Consider the following 16,921-nt stretch of genomic DNA (forward strand, 5'->3'; position numbering starts at 1 on the left):
TCACTGTTTATGTTATGCTAACATAGCTGTGTCGCTAGCGATCACCTAGCACATCATTATATACCAGCTAGCCCAACTTCAGTAACCCTACAAACGTCACTGCTGTTTAGTTTCCTGTCTTCATTTATGTTGGAAGTGATAGCAGAGCTGTACGTTTGATTTTTTTTTTCAGAAATCTCTCAGTCAGAACATGCAATATCATGCTTAGGTAACTAGCGAGACTAGCGAGCTAACTTCCGCTAGCTTCCTGCTAACTTCTAACTCTGTTAAATGTAATAACTTTTGTTTTCATGGATGCCTGGAAGTTAAACTTTATAGTTACACCTGGTAAAGCAGCAATGCTGATCGTTTTATTAAAGATGAAAGAATTTAGACAGGTTTTAACTCTCAGTGATGCTGCAGTGTTGTTTGACCTGAAGCATACAGAGTTTAGGACCCAGATTACTCCCAGATTTAAGAGCATCTTAGTCCGACAAATACGACAATAACAACGGCCGCTTGCATGTTCTGCAAAAAAAATGTGCTTTGTTGTGTATCTGACGGACAAACACCAATCCAGTTCCACATCACTGAAGTTGCACCATTTTTACAAACCAATTCTGGTTCATCTGTTTCACTCAACAATCGGCCATGTGCGTATGAAAACAAAGGCACTGCGCATGCGTGTTTTACTCCCATTCTATCGCGATATTTCATTTTCCTATCATTGCCTAACATTATACCGGTATTACCGTGAACGGTATAATATGGCCCAGCCCTATGTCGAGGGAATCCTGTGAACAGGGTAGCAAGTTTGCAAAGGATTGCAAAGTTACATCTGAACAAATGGCAAGACTTTGACAAGAATGTAATACACAGTGCCACGCTGGGCAAAAACCAAGCACAGTATATCAGCACAAATACCTCATACCACATAATGATTTGGGTTCCTCTTGTTGCATTCACTGAGTTGAACATGAACTCCTGTGTATACCAAAGTATTTTAGAGTCAGTCTCAACCACAGCTAAAGGTGTTCTTGGCCCAAGAACACCAGCACATTTACAGCTAACTGTCTAAAAAAGAAAATAACCAAGGTGTTTGACTGGCCCACTCAAAGTATCTGTGGCATATCTGTGAAACTGTCCCTCTTGCTTATAAATATTCAAACTTTACTAGGTTGTTATTGAATCATTAACTCTTCAGTCCTCTGACTTAAACCCCAGAAAAAAATCCTAAACATGCTGACTCTTAGCTGGCTACATGCTGTGATATCTGACAAGTACTGACTTAGACTGCCTAAACTTAAGCATGTGTCTGCATACAGAATAAAGTGTAACAATATTTGAAGACATTTTTTCCCCTGCATTTCCATGCCAGAAATTAAGAAAAATACATACGTTTAACAAAGTGGAAGGAAATGTGCTCCAATGCGCTGCATTTTTTGAAAGTAGAAAACATTTTATGCATACACTAAGTGTGCAAACACACTGCAATGCTTAATGTTGCAAAATGTCCACAGCATAATCCAGGATAGAAATTAGATTATATGCACAAAGGGAAACTGTGATTACAGCAGTGGCTGTACTTTACTGCTCTGTAAAGAAGAACGGCGCCCAGCAATGTCTTCATGCATTAGCAGTAAGACAATAGAAACCCCATCTCTGGGTGCACTGTGGTCACATACGTACAACCTGTTGTCATACTTACACATAAAGACCCCTGCCTTTTTTATAGAGTCAGTCACAGCACCCCGATTCTACACCATTGATCTAAACCTTCCCAGAAGCTTCTGAGTCAGTTCTTTTGTTACTCCTCTCTGCCAGTCATCTTACATCATTCATAAAGCTGCTTATTCCACTGAAGCATTTCCATGAAGGGGATTCACTGTGTCATACAACTCTACTTTGGGAGTTTTTGATCCTTAGAGTCAATTGTAGAGAAGCTTTTTTTTTTTTTTTTTCCTTTTTGACCGCCTTTCCTTAAGCTGCTCACGCGCGAACCTCAATAACACACATCAGTAGCAGTAAGAACATACGTGCACACACTGTAGTGCTGCAGTAGCTGTGAGGTGCTGAAGGAGAAAATTCAGCTGGGATGAGAGTGAGTCATGGAAACCGCTTAATATTATGGGCTGTCTTTCCCTTGATGTTGTTCAAGCTAATTAAGCCTTGTAGTAAGCTACTCAGGTCTGTTTGAAGTATGCAAGAGATTCACTTTAATGGTCTGCTCTATGCGATTCTGTGTTTTCACATTCAATTTGAATATGCTTACAACCCAGGGACCTTAGATTATAAAGATAAGACACCTGGGTTTATAGCTATGAGTCTATTTCTAAATTACTTGGGGAAATAATAGTTGTTTAGATCTTGAGACTGCAGAACATGTCAGTATATGACACACACATACAGTATTGTAAAGATGCATTTACACAAGACCTCTATGCCTGTTATGTTACCTTATTCTAGCCTATTAAAAACATTGTTGATGAACAGGAAATTGTGTTTTCATGTCAACACTTACATTAAATGAATGAAATTGTATGTAACAGTTAATTAAAATGGATTTAAGGTAAATTTATTTTCTTGAGTACGAGAATAGTCCAATGTAATGCTGGCTTTCAAAGAATGAAGGCACTCTACAGGTGCACTCAGTGGCAGTTGCAAAAACAAAGTAAAGTGAATGTGGTGGTGCACACTGACCCCTACTGCTGATGGCTTGTCATCACCCTGCTCTGCATGGCTCGCCCCTGCCTTACTCTTGACTGACACAGGGGCAGCAGGGTCACTCAGACATGTCCGACAGCAGGCAGATTACATGTTTGTGTTCTTGTTTCCACTGTTTTATTAGGATTGGAGTGCTGTGTGCGTATGCTGCCAACCAGAACCTGAGCTCTCAGGTGAAGAACGTACGGAGACTGGTCAACAGCAACATGAGGGATCTGCACACCTTTGCTAACGACACACCGATGGTGAGGCAGAAAGTTTCCATTTGAAACACGATGTTACATAAAGAATTGGGGTGAAGCATTATAGATGGTTCAGTTACGAATTTTCCTTGAGGGTACACTTGTGAATCAGTGTGCATATTATTTCTTTTTTTCTTTGTTGAAACTGGGGTTTCTTGTCATGCTGGCTTTGTGTAATCCTTTCACACGGGAAAAGAGAATTTTCTCACCTTTTGTGCACGCAACACCTGCAAAGTTGCTTTTGAAAAGATTGTTCTCATACGGTGAAATTTCTCCAACAATCAGTCTCACTCTTATGGGTGGTATTTGCTGAAGAAACCAACTCCAACCAGATTCTCAAGTGGATTAATGAAATTGTGTAACACGGAAGTAGTTTGTTGGTGTCTAGACCAATAAAGTACTTTTGTGCAGCTATTTCTAAGACTCTGCTCGTCTCTGTGTTTCCTCTATGCAGCAAATTGAATACCTAATATCACAGTATGCCACGGCCAAGAACAAAGTCATCTATGACCTAGATAGTAAGTAGTTCTTCTCTGTTTCTCCAATAGTAAATTAGGTAGACGCAGACAAGTCACTAAGTTTATACACTCAGTTGTGTAGCATGCTTATTATGTGAATTTAATGTGTCTGCTTTACTTGTTTTCACAACTGTGACTTAACTAGCTCCATAGGCAAAGTAGCAACTTTTAAAAAACATCTCTTGAGTATTCTTGCTACTTTCTTCTGGAGGCAGTTCTTTCCTAGAAGTTGTGACTTGCAAAAGCAGAGCCAGGATTTTAAGCTTTTAAATTAAAAACAAAAAAAGGAAGAAGTTATGCCTTGTATACTCAAACCATTAGAACACAAGTTTACTAGAGAACAAAATTGGGAACAAGAGTGACTTGGACTAACGTGTCTATGCTGATGTTTTCTACAGACATAGGTCCATTATTGGGTGGAAGAATACATGATCAGTTGGATAAGGAGGTCCGTCCTGCCTTGGACCAAGTTCTCAATATGGCTGGAGGTACAGTTGCTCACTTTTAATTTCCTCCTCTAGCTAAGATCAAAATATTGCAGGTTCTAAGCTACTAAATGCCAGCTACAGCTTCACTGCAAACATTGCAGTGCTGCCAGTTGTGTGATGAATACAATGTTTTTCCCTTAAATGTGTGATTTAAAGTGTGAATAACCTTTTTTTGGTGGAAATACAGGTTTAGGACTCGTTTCAGTATTTTCCTATAAGTAATAAGTCCTCCACCATATAATAATAGTTTCATTAATCCTTAATCTTTGTATTTTATGCTTTTTTTTTTTTTTTATAAAGTGAAAATCGAGAGGGCCATTAAAGGTAATGATAACTTAGTAACTGACCCACAGTCCTTTGACCCTTGACTTTGTGAATTTTGACACCATTGTTGCTACTGTGATTCGTCCCCTTTGTTTTCTTCCTTGATGCCTACCTGAGCCCCGAGTTACAGTTCTTGAGTTTTTGATGAAAAATAAACAGTCAGTATATAAAAACTGCACTATGCTATATCTTACTTTGGTGACCACAGAGTGAAGAAAGTAGAAAGGTTTTTTTCTTGTGGGGGTGGAAGTATATATACATACATACATACATACATACATACATATAATTTTACTATAAGGCATCCATACTTTAGATTCATGCTTTATTCCTTTATGTGAATGTCTGCTTCTGTTGTCACCAGGTAAATTGGACAAATAAATTCTCTCAATTTTCTTTCCATTTATGAATATAAATGGAAATGATTAAAAAAAATCCAGCCTAGTGCAGTTTTAAGTTCATGGTGTTTTGACAAAATCCCCAAACCCTTTATACTGTAACTGTGTTACCCCAGTGTGATGTGAGCATAAAAAACATGTTTGTGTAACCAATCATGTTACTTTTATTATTTATTTCTTTTTTTTTATTTGAATATGTAACTATGAGAATACCTTGTTTTCTTTTTCTCTTGTTTTTTAAATTCTGAATTACAACTAGATGCTGTGTGGTAGAGGTGGGAATCACCATATATCCCACGATACAATATTATCACAATATTTAACGCACGATACGATATTATTGCAATTTTTTAAAATATTTTGCGATATTCAGATTCTGTACATAAAGGTAAACTTTATCAATATTCATTTTATCTAATAACAAAGTCTCGCACTCAGTCATTCTCTCATTTCAGTCAGTTTTATTGTTGACAAACTGAACGGTTTGTATTACAGTCTAGTCCAACTTAACTGAATGCAACCATCTGGTACAATTATAGCTATTCTAAACTATGCAATTTGTGAAAACTATGCAGCCCCTTCAGCAAATGAAGAATTTGAAAGTAAATTAAAACAAAATATAATTTTACATTAAATAAAAAAGTTTTAAACTTAATTAAAATAAAACATGTCTTAAATTAAAATAAGCAAACTGTCATGTTTATTGCTGCAATAAAAAAAGTTAAACACATTTGGACAGCGAAGGAATGTCAGGATTCTTGCTCAGAAAAAGGATCAACATGCTCTGAAGTCAGAGCATGTTCCAGTCCACAAAAACTTTTTTTGTAACAAAATATCGATTTCTGCTGTCCCTGTATCGATACATTATTAGCAAACAAAATATCAGGGATAGCTCAGTAGGTAAAGTGGTCGCCCCATGATCGGAAGGTCGGCGGTTCGAATCCACTTAACGGCTACCCTGAGGTACCCCTGAGCAAGGTACCGTCCCTACACACTGCTCCCCGGGCGCCTGCTTAGTGGGCTGCCCACTGCTTCACTGAGTGAATGGGTCAAATGCAGAGAAAAACAAGTAATTTCCCCATGGGGATCAATAAAGTATCCATTATTATTATTATTATTATTATTATTATTATTATTATTATTATTATCACGATACTACACAGTATCGATTTTTTCCCCCACCCCTACTGTGTGGATGTTTGACCCAAATATATAGGCTTGCACCACATCAGCAAGAAAAGATGAAAGATCTGTCAGTAAGCATGAAAAAAGTAAAGTTGGTAAAATGTCTGGCCATTGGCATGGCAGTGATTGTACTGTAATTTGGGTTTTTAATATTCATATCCTTTTGGGTTTCTGTTGGGTTTGAGCCAAGTTGTCAAAGCTTTTTATTATTCACTGAGAATGCAGAGTGTAACAAGATAGAAAAAGGGAATACAAAACCAAGAGATATATACTACTACAATTAAAAATGGTGCTTAAGCGTCCATCTATGGCTTCACAGTGTTGCTAATCGTGCCACTATGTGAGAGTGTATTTACCGTTTCCTGTTGTTCACCTTTTATGCCTCTGTTCAAGGATGCTAGTGTTTTTGTTTTCTTTATCCTGTTGAATTTTAAGCATCCTCTGCAGGCTGCTCACAGACTCTATACTAACACTGGCTGCTGTCTTACAATGAACCCAAATGCATGGAAAAGCGTCATTTACTGAACAGCGACATCTTTAATAATGGCTCATATTATTCATAGCATTCCTGTTTGCTTAATGTTCGCCAAAAGCGATTCTGTTGCATGCAGTGCAGTTAACAGTGTAATTTTAGATGCTAGAGATTCACACTAGTATATGAGAACACTACAGACACACTCAAAATGTCAGACCCCATTAGCTTGGATGAGAAACTCAAAAGATATACTTGGATCAGGCCTGGGCTTTACTAGGGATACACCGATTGTGGAGTTTGGGCTGATAGTAAGGATTTCTTAGTATGTGCCTGGGAAACAAAGTACAGTTTTAATATCATTGTGCTTTATTTAAATAATTCATTGTTGCTGACTTTTACTTCAACTACATTATATTTTGAAACAAACATTGTACTTTGTACTCTATACCATAACATAACACTTGAAATGCTTAGTATTTTGCAGATGTTAACTATATAAAGTCACTAATATATAATGTTTTATTAATATAGCTAAAGTTACCTATTACTATATTAGCAATTTAAATAACCTCCAGCTGAAACATTAAAATGAAATACGCATTAATGTTTCAATAATTATGATCCAATGATTCAAGCAGCATAATGTGTTCTTTTGACATTGTAGGATTGTGATTTTAATTAGGTAAAGGGTCTTAATAGTTCCTTTACCACTTAGCAAAACAGTTATTTAATATGAAACAATTTTCTTTTCCTACGTAGTCCCATTTTACACATAATGCTTTTTATAACAGGGTTCAGGGTTGCACACAAGCATGAAAAATCATGCTATATCTGTTTCTAAGCTGTATTTCTGCTATTTCTGGTCAACCATTATGATTTCCTCTGGCCTCCACTGCCTTGTTCTGGTTACCCGATTTGTGTTACCAATACACTGTTTAAAAAAAGCAAAACAAAACAAACAAAACAGCTCCATACTTCCTCTTCACTGGTGAAATCAAAGGCTGTCTAATATCACACATTTACTGTTACAGTATTTTCCAGAAGAGAACTGAAAGATTCATATAAAGTATTCATGATTCTTTGAGTCATCTGAAGCCAAACCACATAGTAGTATCCAATGGGAATAGAGTTAATCGAAAAGCCCTACATGACAACTCCTTTAATTTAAAAATTTTCTTCAAGATAACTAGTGAAAAAACACCTTCATTTTTATTTTTCTGAGGATATAAGACAATCCAGCTGACTTTATTTACATTTTGGAAGAACATGTGACTGCAGCGAGAACAGTCCCAAAAACCACTGTTCTTCATTTTTACTTTTTAGGTACTTTGCTTTGGGCATTTCTCCTTTATTGGTTTTTCCCTCATATATTAAACCCAGTTCACTTGCCATGTCGCTTGTGGTCTCGTTATTTCAGCCATGCGAGAAACCAAGGAGGCCTTGGAGAGCGTTAATGCATCTCTGGAGGTGCTTCAGGATGGAACAGGGAAACTGAGCCTAAACCTGGGCCAAGTCCGGACCAGCATCAACCACACCCTAAATGACACTGACTGCCATGATGAAGACTCGGATGCTACCACAGCCCAGCTATGCCGCAACATTCGCCAGTCGTTGTCCCAGCTGCAGATCAGCTCAAATTTCACACGGGTACAAAACTGTAACTGTGGTGCTCTTTTTGGCACGTGTTTGCAATAAAATTATTCACACTTAAAAATCAGGCTTAAGTACTTTGGGCTAATGGATAAGTTCAACGTTTTCTGCGTCTGTCTTAAAGTAATCATCTACCTTTCTATATTGACCCTAAAGATTATGCATTATATTAAGCATTAGAAATAATTGTTTTGTCCCATTGTTTCTCATGCAGTGTGCTGCACAGTGAAATACAGCAATAGAAAGGTTTAGGTTATTTTTTTAAGGAGTTATTTGAACTAGTGAAAAAAATAGATTTCTGAACAGCAATCAGGAATTGTTACATTTTGATAATTTCTTATTGCAAATACTTATCAAAGCTGTGTTTTTCACTTGTTAGCTACCCGATGTGAATGCACAGCTGGAAAAGATGAACGATGTATTGAAAACAGACCTCAGCGCTGTCGTTCAGAGGGTGAGCATGAACCACATTAATTGGAGTTTTTTTGTCTTCCAGTCTATTTTCTGATGTATTTTGTCAGTTTTCTTGTTTAGTTGTTCATCTTTAGTTCCTGATTTTTTTTTTCAAATCCAACCAAAACCACAAAATGGACAAAGAAACTTGGTGTTCCTTCTTGTTTTTCCTCCTTTCACAGGGCTTCTCCTCTTTGAATGACACGCCGCATATGGTGATTGAACAGACCAGAAGTGTTGTTGAGAGTAAGTGGCTTTTGAACCGATGTTTTTCTGAAATCAAACACAAAAGTTAATAACTCTTGATATATGTTATTACAATAAGTGCTTATATAAATGAATGGATTTTTGTGTTCTCCTTGCACTCTCTGCGTTTCTCTTTATGTTTATTTTGTTATGTACTGTAAGTTTGTTTCTTGTAGCAAGAATGGGGCCTTTTTGAATTGCACAGATTTCACTTTAAACATTTGTTGATATCGTAGTCTAATTCAATGTTAAATTTAAATCCGGGTTAATATTTTTCCTAAAATGGTAAAACTGATGAATTTATTTATTTTTCAAGTATCTTTACACTCTTCATTTTTTCTGTTTTGAAAAAATGATTTCTCTCAGGTGTAACAAATTTGGTGGATAGCATTGGCAATAACATCAGCAGCTTTTCCAAGGCATTCCCAGTGCAGAGCTGCCTGTCCAACTTCACCATCTTCATTAACCATGTGCACGCCAAGATTGAAGACTACTACCCAGAAATTGACAAAATGGACTTCTACAGGTATTCTTCTTCACTTCACAAAGCATATCTGTGTATTTATAAGTGCTTTGCATAAAAGGAAAACCTCTAAGGGTAAAAGTAAAAAAAACATTTTTATTAAATAGAAACTATCATGTAAATGTGCTGAAACGAGGTAACTATATTAATGCAATATGCCTGATGTTTGACATTTATCTTGCTTTATGTTTTTTCTCTTTTCCTTTTTAGTAAGCTTTGTGTTCTATTTTCATTGTACCCATCCTAGTTTCTGTGCTTATGTGCTTTTTTGGCTGTATAAGCAAGTGGAGCAAAGCTCTCTTTCTCGAGGATGCTTTGACAGTTTGTTGATATAAACCACAGTGGGAACTGTGCTTATTTATATTTTGGTAAACCACCTTCTGTGAGATCTCTAATAGTTTCGCTTTGCCTGCTGCCTTCAGGTGGATTGGCTGCATTGCTCTTTGTTGCATGGTGGTCCTGGTCCTGGCCTTCAACTACCTGGGCCTGCTGTGCGGCACGCTGGGCTATGACAAACATGCCTCACCTACAACACGGGGCTGCATCTCCAATACGGGAGGAACGATGCTTATGGCGTAAGTCCAGTATGCAAAGTGTAAAAAGCTGCCACAACTCAGGTTTATGTTGCTATTTTACAAGTACAACTGTAGTATAACTGTACATGTTCTAGTAGTTTTTACAGTTATTAAAACTGTACTATGACAGACAGCTTGTTTCACTATAAAGCTACAGTTCACTGTGTTAGAATTGTAGACATCAGCTGTACCACAGGGACTATTTGTTCTTCTCCACAGTGGAGTTGGATTTAGCTTTCTCTTCTCCTGGGTACTGATGGGAGTGGTGACCATCATTTTCCTGGCTGGAGGGAACATGGAGAAACTTGTGTGCGAACCATTCCACACCAAAGAGCTTTTCAAGGCAAGTCATGCAATGATAAGGGAGATAAAATGTAAACAGTGTTTTTTGATTGTGTAAAAGTGGATCCCACACATAAAGCATACAAAGGGCCCTGCTTTCAAAGATTAATATATATTATTAAATAAAAGTCCTACTTGAAGAGTAAAAGAAACATTCTATATATTTTTCTTTGAAAACTGACTGTAATTCATAGAAAAATCCAACGTGTGTATCTGTGTGTGATACAACTAAAAATGTAAATAGTGAACAAAGTGACAGTCTCACTTTAGCTTCATACATTCAGAAGTGAATATTTTCAGACACAGCACACTGTGATCTCTCTTCATTACCCACTGTGGTGAAGCTGAGGCCGGCATGTGCTTCGTCATAGTGTTTAGTTTTTGTTTTGGTGGTTGTGACATTTGGTGTAGATTAATCTGTTTTAGCTTTACTGGGCAGTCCTCTCAAAAACGTGTCCATGCATTGTTAGCAGTGCAGAACCAATGTGTCATTTTCATTCAGCTTCACTCCACCCCGAGTTATAATTCTGAGATCCCACAGTCTGGGAACCACTGGCACAGATAATTGTTAGTATAAGCACACTACATAAAACTTGGTGTCCCTTAGGTGGGCTCATTGGAATAGCATTTGCTACCAGTTGTCAAGGGCAAGCTGTTATGTGCGTTAAGTCTGAATGCATCTGCACTCAACCCATCCATAATTCAGAAGATCTAATTTTGCCTCAAGTTTAAAAAACAAATAAAGAAATGGGCAAAAAAAGGCTGAAATATTCTGCCATTTTTCTTAATTTATGGTGCATCGGCACTCATGAAAGAGAACGAAGTTTGTCAGATTTGGAGCGGGGTCTCTTAAGTAATTTATAGAAGTTTCTGCAAATGAAATTCATTTTCAGCATTTTCTTCTGTGCCTCCATGATTGCTCTTCTCGACTTTCTTGCCGCCTCAGTGAGGACGAACTGCATCGTGGATGATGATGTGCATTTGTTTCTAATTTGAATTTATAATAATGAATTTACTGATGGATTCATTTTGCTTCTCCATAGGAATTATTGATTATACATCCTGTTTCCTGCTCTCTAATTCACCAGGTTGTGGATACTCCATATATGATCAACCCAGAGTGGAAGAACTTCATCCCTGGCTACATGTACAACGACTCTGAGCTGAAGTTGACAACAGAGAGCTTATACAGGCAAAGAAAATGATTTTTTGTGTATTTAGATGACACTGTCATGCCATTATTCTCACACCCTTCTCCACCTGTCTTCTCTATATTTCATGCATACACTAGTTTACAACAATATGAATGATTTTTTTTCAGCAAGACAACCCATTTATCTAAGTATAGTCTGCAAAATTAATCGATGATGCTGTTTTTCATTTGGCTTAGGGTCAGACATCAAGCATGTGACTGAGTATCTTGTTTCCATTGATGGAAATGCAAATGAGAAAGAAGGAGAGGGTTACTATTAACCTGGCTTTGCTAATTAGGATCATTTTTTTCTACGCTGTCTGCACTGCTTTTCTGCAGCCCCTTTCTTAGTGATTACACGAGCTTTCATCATCTTCCTGCAGTGTGATGCTGCACATTCTCAGTATACTGGGATGGCAGATTCATCGTCACCATTTTCAAACAGAATGTGTTTTCAAGTTTTCACACTTTATAAAGCAAGTCTAAGATATGTGGCTACCTAAATGCTTTCAAGGCATTTTTAGCTTTAATATATTTGCAAACATTTTAAGCTTTTCGTGAATAATACACTGTCTCTCATAAATGGACATATTAGTCATGTACTTCCAGTCAGTTTCACTTGGTGGCAGCAAATATTTTTACTATGACAGAAAGTTACATATTGATATTTCTCTTTCTCTCTCTCTTTCTTTTATTTTCCCTTTCTGATATTTCTGTGTGTATTTGTTTTCGTGTACTTGTCTTCATTAGTACTTGCAAAAAGAACCAAGGCATCTACTCTGCCATGCGTCTGGACAAAGTCTTCAATATTTCCTCTTACCTGAACACCACAGTGGTTAGTAACCTTTACGTACTCTGTTGTAGTTATTATTATGATAGGATGCTGTCTTATAATAGCTGAGCAACTAAAATAGCTACTTTTTTTCTCCTAAAGTGTTATACACTTTACATTACTAGTTCATATAAAGATACATGATATTAACCTTTAATAGGACAAATTTTAATCAGCTGAAAAAGAATAACTCTGATGTTGCTCACATATTAGGGTAAAGTCAGGGTAATCTTTGTCCACGTGTAACATTTTCTCTCTTCCCTCCCACTCGCAAAACATGATAAAACAGCTGGATTAAAAACGACTCTACAGGAAATAAGGTCCCAGACATCTGCAGTCAAGGCTGCATGCAGTACTTCATTTGCATTACCTTATAAGTTCTTAGGTCCCAAACTAAAAGGGATGCTGACAGCTGATAATTTCAGCATGCTTTAGCCCTTAAGTCAGTGTATGCCTGTGTGACATTATATTGATTTAAGCCAGCCACTTCTACATTCAGCACTTTCCTGACACTTGGCACAATTGCCTTGACTCATTGTCGCCAACAGATGATATGTTCCATGCGGCTTCTGGATATTGTTCATTTTTCTTCATTAAAGCCTGAAAAACTTTCTAAAAGTCTGACACTTTTTATTCTGTTAATTTACCAATCATACAAGCTATAAGCAGCAAATCTAAAAAGCCCCCCCCCCCCTATTGTGAATATACATCTATTCTAAGGAGAGCTTCCCTCATTTAAGCTAACATGCTTGTTATCACCATAGTAACTCTAATTTATCTCACTGTATAAATGCACAGCAGTTTCTCACATGGCTCTAGGTTGTATGCAGCATGGGTGCTAACTTTAACACCAAATGGTGACATGAAATATTATATTATATAGTCTATGATATATACCTTTGAATTGATCATAAGTATTCACATTTCAAAATTCATTACAAAAAAAAGTTTTAAAAAAATTAATATTTTCAGGCAGTAAATGGGGGTGTCATTGGCGTATGTGGATTCAGTGTATGGAGTGTTGCACAGCTCATCTCTTTGTAGAATTTTCTATATTAAATAAAAGTTGTGCAACCCATCACATGCAGGACATTTCTAGTGTTATTGGAAACACATAAACATACAACCATGTCATCTTAGAACAGCTTTTATTGTCAGTATTTTTGGTCTGGTTGTCTTTAAAGTGCCACAAAACAACAACTTCTTTTTTGGTTGTGAAATTACATATTTCTATTCACGACATCCTTCACGAAAATCACACTTGCCAAGATATGTCTCGGTACGGCTATGGCTTTGCTTTTTGGGACAACAGTCCTTAAAGCATACAGTCCAGTGCAAGCAAAAGTACTCTTACTATTTAATGTTAAATGAAAGGATTATGTAGAGAAATGTATGACTGGGGACTGTAAAACAAAAAAAATCAAGAGAAAACATCACTGGTATATGTAGACTTCCATCCAAACCACATCTTTAAGATTTTGGGTCGCTCGTGTGCCAACATTTGTTTTGTGTTTTTGGAAGCCTTTCATTATTTTCATGTCTATACAGTCACAATACTGGAAATTTACTCAAAGTCCTAAGATTACCAGATTGTCTTTTTTTCTGATGTTATGTCAAGAAAATTGGAACATACACATAAAATATGCATGAATAACATTTAATATATACATTCTAGAACAACTAAACAAAAAAGTATTTTATATCTTTGTGTTAACAGTTCACAAAGGATGTGGTCAGTCAGCTGGACAGTCTTAAGATCGACTTGAGAGGCATAATCCTGTTGGAGGCAGAGGGAAGGCAGAACCTCCTGGATTTCTCTGAAGCAGGGCTGTCAGAGATCAACTACGCAGACTACCTGGAGGAGGTGACGCATCAGCACAAGCATACTGGAATGAGCAAACACATCAGCGGGAAAGAAAAAAATGTGCAACACAAATAAATCCCTTAAAATATGCATGAATGAAGGGGGAAGGGCATAATTGGATAATCAGGCACACAAAACCACGCAGGAAGTAGTGTGGTTTTGTGTGCCTGCAAGGGACAGGCCAGCATACACAACAAAGACAAGAAGCAATACACAGAAGGAGACACACACAATATTTGTGTAAAACAGCTACACAACCAAGGTATTTCTTTGTGATTACTAGACTGAATTGTTCTGTAGATGCACCGGTTTATCTGAGAAAGCACAATCCAAGTAGAAAGAGTGGGGAGTCAAATAATAATGAATTGTTATAAATTCTTACATAATTACACACAAACATATTTCAGCTGTGCTTTAATGGTGTGCTACCAGAAATAGCTCACTTCTGTGGGCGCAGTCTAAGAGGCACCTCCACTGCTGTCAGTTAACATACAACAGGCAGCCATGCTTCGCCTGATAAGAGCTTCAGTGTGATACAGAACAGTGGGTTTCGTCGAGGACCACTGCAGCTCAATTATCCAAAGGTGATCCTGCCAAGGCAAAGAGGATGTAGGAACAGGCAGGGACTTGGCATTTCATGTCTTGTCTAACACAACCCGTCAGGTTCCCTTAGAATTATTTCCCCAGAGTGACTGAAAATAAAATAAAAAAAGCTTTAAAGACTGACTGATACTCAACGCACACACCCTGCAAAAGTCAAGCTGACACATTTTTATGTGCAGCATGTCTCTCTGCTGTCTGTTGGAAATAATATAAGTGACAAAAAGTTATATTAAATAGCTTTCTAGCGGTCTAATTGACTGGAATCTGTGCAGTTGAAAAGCTGCTACAGAAGAAACTACAGGATGAAGGTGAAAATGTAGCTAAAAGAAAAGGAGTGGACAAAAAAACATCTTTAATTTAACTTTGCTACTATAAAGGAAAACAACCTTACTTTTTATATTTTGTTCTCTTTTACTTTGATGTCTTTAGGTGAATAAGGGGGTCACTGTAGTGGATCTACTCTCATTTGCCAGAGAACTGGAGGCCCAGACAGACCTGATGGTAAGAATCTGACTTTTATACAAGCACCCAGTAGTGGTTGTATAAAGTGTTTTCTTTTGTGTGCACACTGATTTAATTTGCTTATGTACTTACAATGCCACAGGAGCACTTGATGGCAAAAAATGAAAAGAAAATACGTGTGTTCTTGCTCTCTAAGCTCTCTTTCAACGGCTCTGCCTGAACAAATAAAAGCTCTCAATGATGTGTGACTGCCGTCCATTGCATTTAGGGCAGCACAACATGCTCATTCACTTTCAATTTCTAAGTCCATTAGGGTCCTGTAGAAAGATGGAGTTTGTAGTTAGTTGATTTTAGAGAAAGGGGCTTTTAAAGAGATTTTAATCTAAAGGTCCCATAAGTTTGTTGTCCTGAAGTAAACCCAGCTGTTCCGTAAATTCAATAATTTGATTCCTCTCCTGGATGAAAGGGATAAAGAACTATATTCTAATGTACTGTTATATAAAAGGCAAGGAAAAAATTAAGAATGTATAATATATGTGCTTCAATTCCATCTAAGCCTTTGATATATTTATCTTAATATATTTCAAGATTGTGTGGTTGTTTGTGCGTTTCAGCCCAAAAGTAATCTGCAGTCTGCTCTGAAAGGCCACGTTAGCACTCTGCGGCAGATCCACAGGCAACAGATCGTCCCAATGGAGCAATCCATGGTAATGCCCTACTGTGTTTCTCTGTTTACTATTGAGATAGCTATTTCTGTTTTCTGCTTAGATTCATTTAGTTATTCTCTTTGAGGAAAGATTCGTCCTACATCATTTCAAAACTATGTGCCAGTGGTTGCTGATTTAATTTGCATTAAGTTGGTGTATTCAGTTGTCATGGTTGTTTGTCTGCCCCTCCCTTCAGACAGGAATTGATATGACTTTCAGGTGAATTATAGAAGTGATAAAAGTATGTGTTAGATGCATTTATTGGTGTGTGTTTATTTAAGTTAGTTTTAGTCAGTAAGTATTACAAGCTAATCTTCATTTTAACTAAACAGTGGCCAAACTTTAAAAAAATGAAGAAAAATGAATTAATTAAGAGGATGGGGAAAGAAGCGGAATAAGATATAAGATATTTACTTGACAAAAAATAGGGTGTCATTATGGTGGCAGCATCCTATATATATATTGTTTGCTATGTATATATTGTATGATCGTAAACAAAAAATTCAGTTCTCTTAAGCTCTAAAGAATATTTAAAATCTTTCGGTCCACTGTCTTTACTTTTCCCACCTCAGTGGGTAGTTGATTTTAGGCTTTTTAAACCTGAGGTCCTACTTGCACAGGCCTATACTGTGTACTGGTTGGTAACTACTGGTCGGTAAGAAAAAATGTGCATTCCCCAGCAAGTTGGTGAATTGTTGCTGGAGTTTGCTGGCAGTCGCTTGGTGAAATGGGTCACGTCATCATTTGCTTTCAAAGTATATGTCGTGCCTTTTGAAACATTTTGGTTTCCAAGATAGGCATACAGTCTCGATTTCCAATTTGTGACACACTTTTTCAAGTGTCATTACCTTTTAGTGGTTAGCCTCATGAGTGTCTGCGGACCATTTAGTGTCATCCATGCAAAGTACCATGGACTGCTAGTGATATAACCTATCACAACACTGAGGTAGAGCAGGTCATCTACTGATCAGAAGGTTAATTGTTCGATCCCTGGCTCCTCCAGTCTGTATGCCAAGTATTCTTGGATAAGATACTAACCCCAAATTGCTCTCCGATATGTTCGCACTAAGAAACTTAGAAGACGGTGCTTGTGTGATTGGGTGAATGCACCATGTTGAATAGAGCGCTTTGAGTACTCC

At 37.3% G+C, this 16,921-nt stretch overlaps 1 protein-coding gene across 22 annotated transcripts in view; it reads left to right on the forward strand.

Moving 5' to 3' along the window:
• prom1a (prominin 1a) overlaps positions 1-16,921 on the forward strand; it is a 94,223-nt gene that overhangs the window by 64,476 nt on the left and 12,826 nt on the right. For 16 of the 22 annotated variants that reach the window (XM_080304842.1, XM_080304797.1, XM_026183095.2 and 13 more), the window contains 15 exons: positions 2,828-2,948; positions 3,400-3,463; positions 3,862-3,951; positions 4,252-4,275; positions 7,751-7,980; positions 8,363-8,437; positions 8,619-8,682; positions 9,049-9,208; positions 9,628-9,780; positions 10,000-10,123; positions 11,211-11,314; positions 12,065-12,149; positions 13,864-14,010; positions 15,043-15,114; positions 15,690-15,782. In XM_080304842.1, coding sequence (XP_080160968.1) covers positions 2,828-2,948; positions 3,400-3,463; positions 3,862-3,951; positions 4,252-4,275; positions 7,751-7,980; positions 8,363-8,437; positions 8,619-8,682; positions 9,049-9,208; positions 9,628-9,780; positions 10,000-10,123; positions 11,211-11,314; positions 12,065-12,149; positions 13,864-14,010; positions 15,043-15,114; positions 15,690-15,782 — 1,606 coding nt within the window. The remainder of the gene's footprint in view (positions 1-2,827; positions 2,949-3,399; positions 3,464-3,861; positions 3,952-4,251; positions 4,276-7,750; positions 7,981-8,362; positions 8,438-8,618; positions 8,683-9,048; positions 9,209-9,627; positions 9,781-9,999; positions 10,124-11,210; positions 11,315-12,064; positions 12,150-13,863; positions 14,011-15,042; positions 15,115-15,689; positions 15,783-16,921) is intronic. The other 6 variants (XM_080304803.1, XM_080304832.1, XM_080304807.1 and 3 more) reach the window with 1 other exon arrangement.

The sequence above is a fragment of the Astatotilapia calliptera genome, chromosome 2 (assembly GCF_964374335.1).
Source record: "Astatotilapia calliptera chromosome 2, fAstCal68.1, whole genome shotgun sequence".
NCBI classification, from domain to species: domain Eukaryota; kingdom Metazoa; phylum Chordata; class Actinopteri; order Cichliformes; family Cichlidae; genus Astatotilapia; species Astatotilapia calliptera.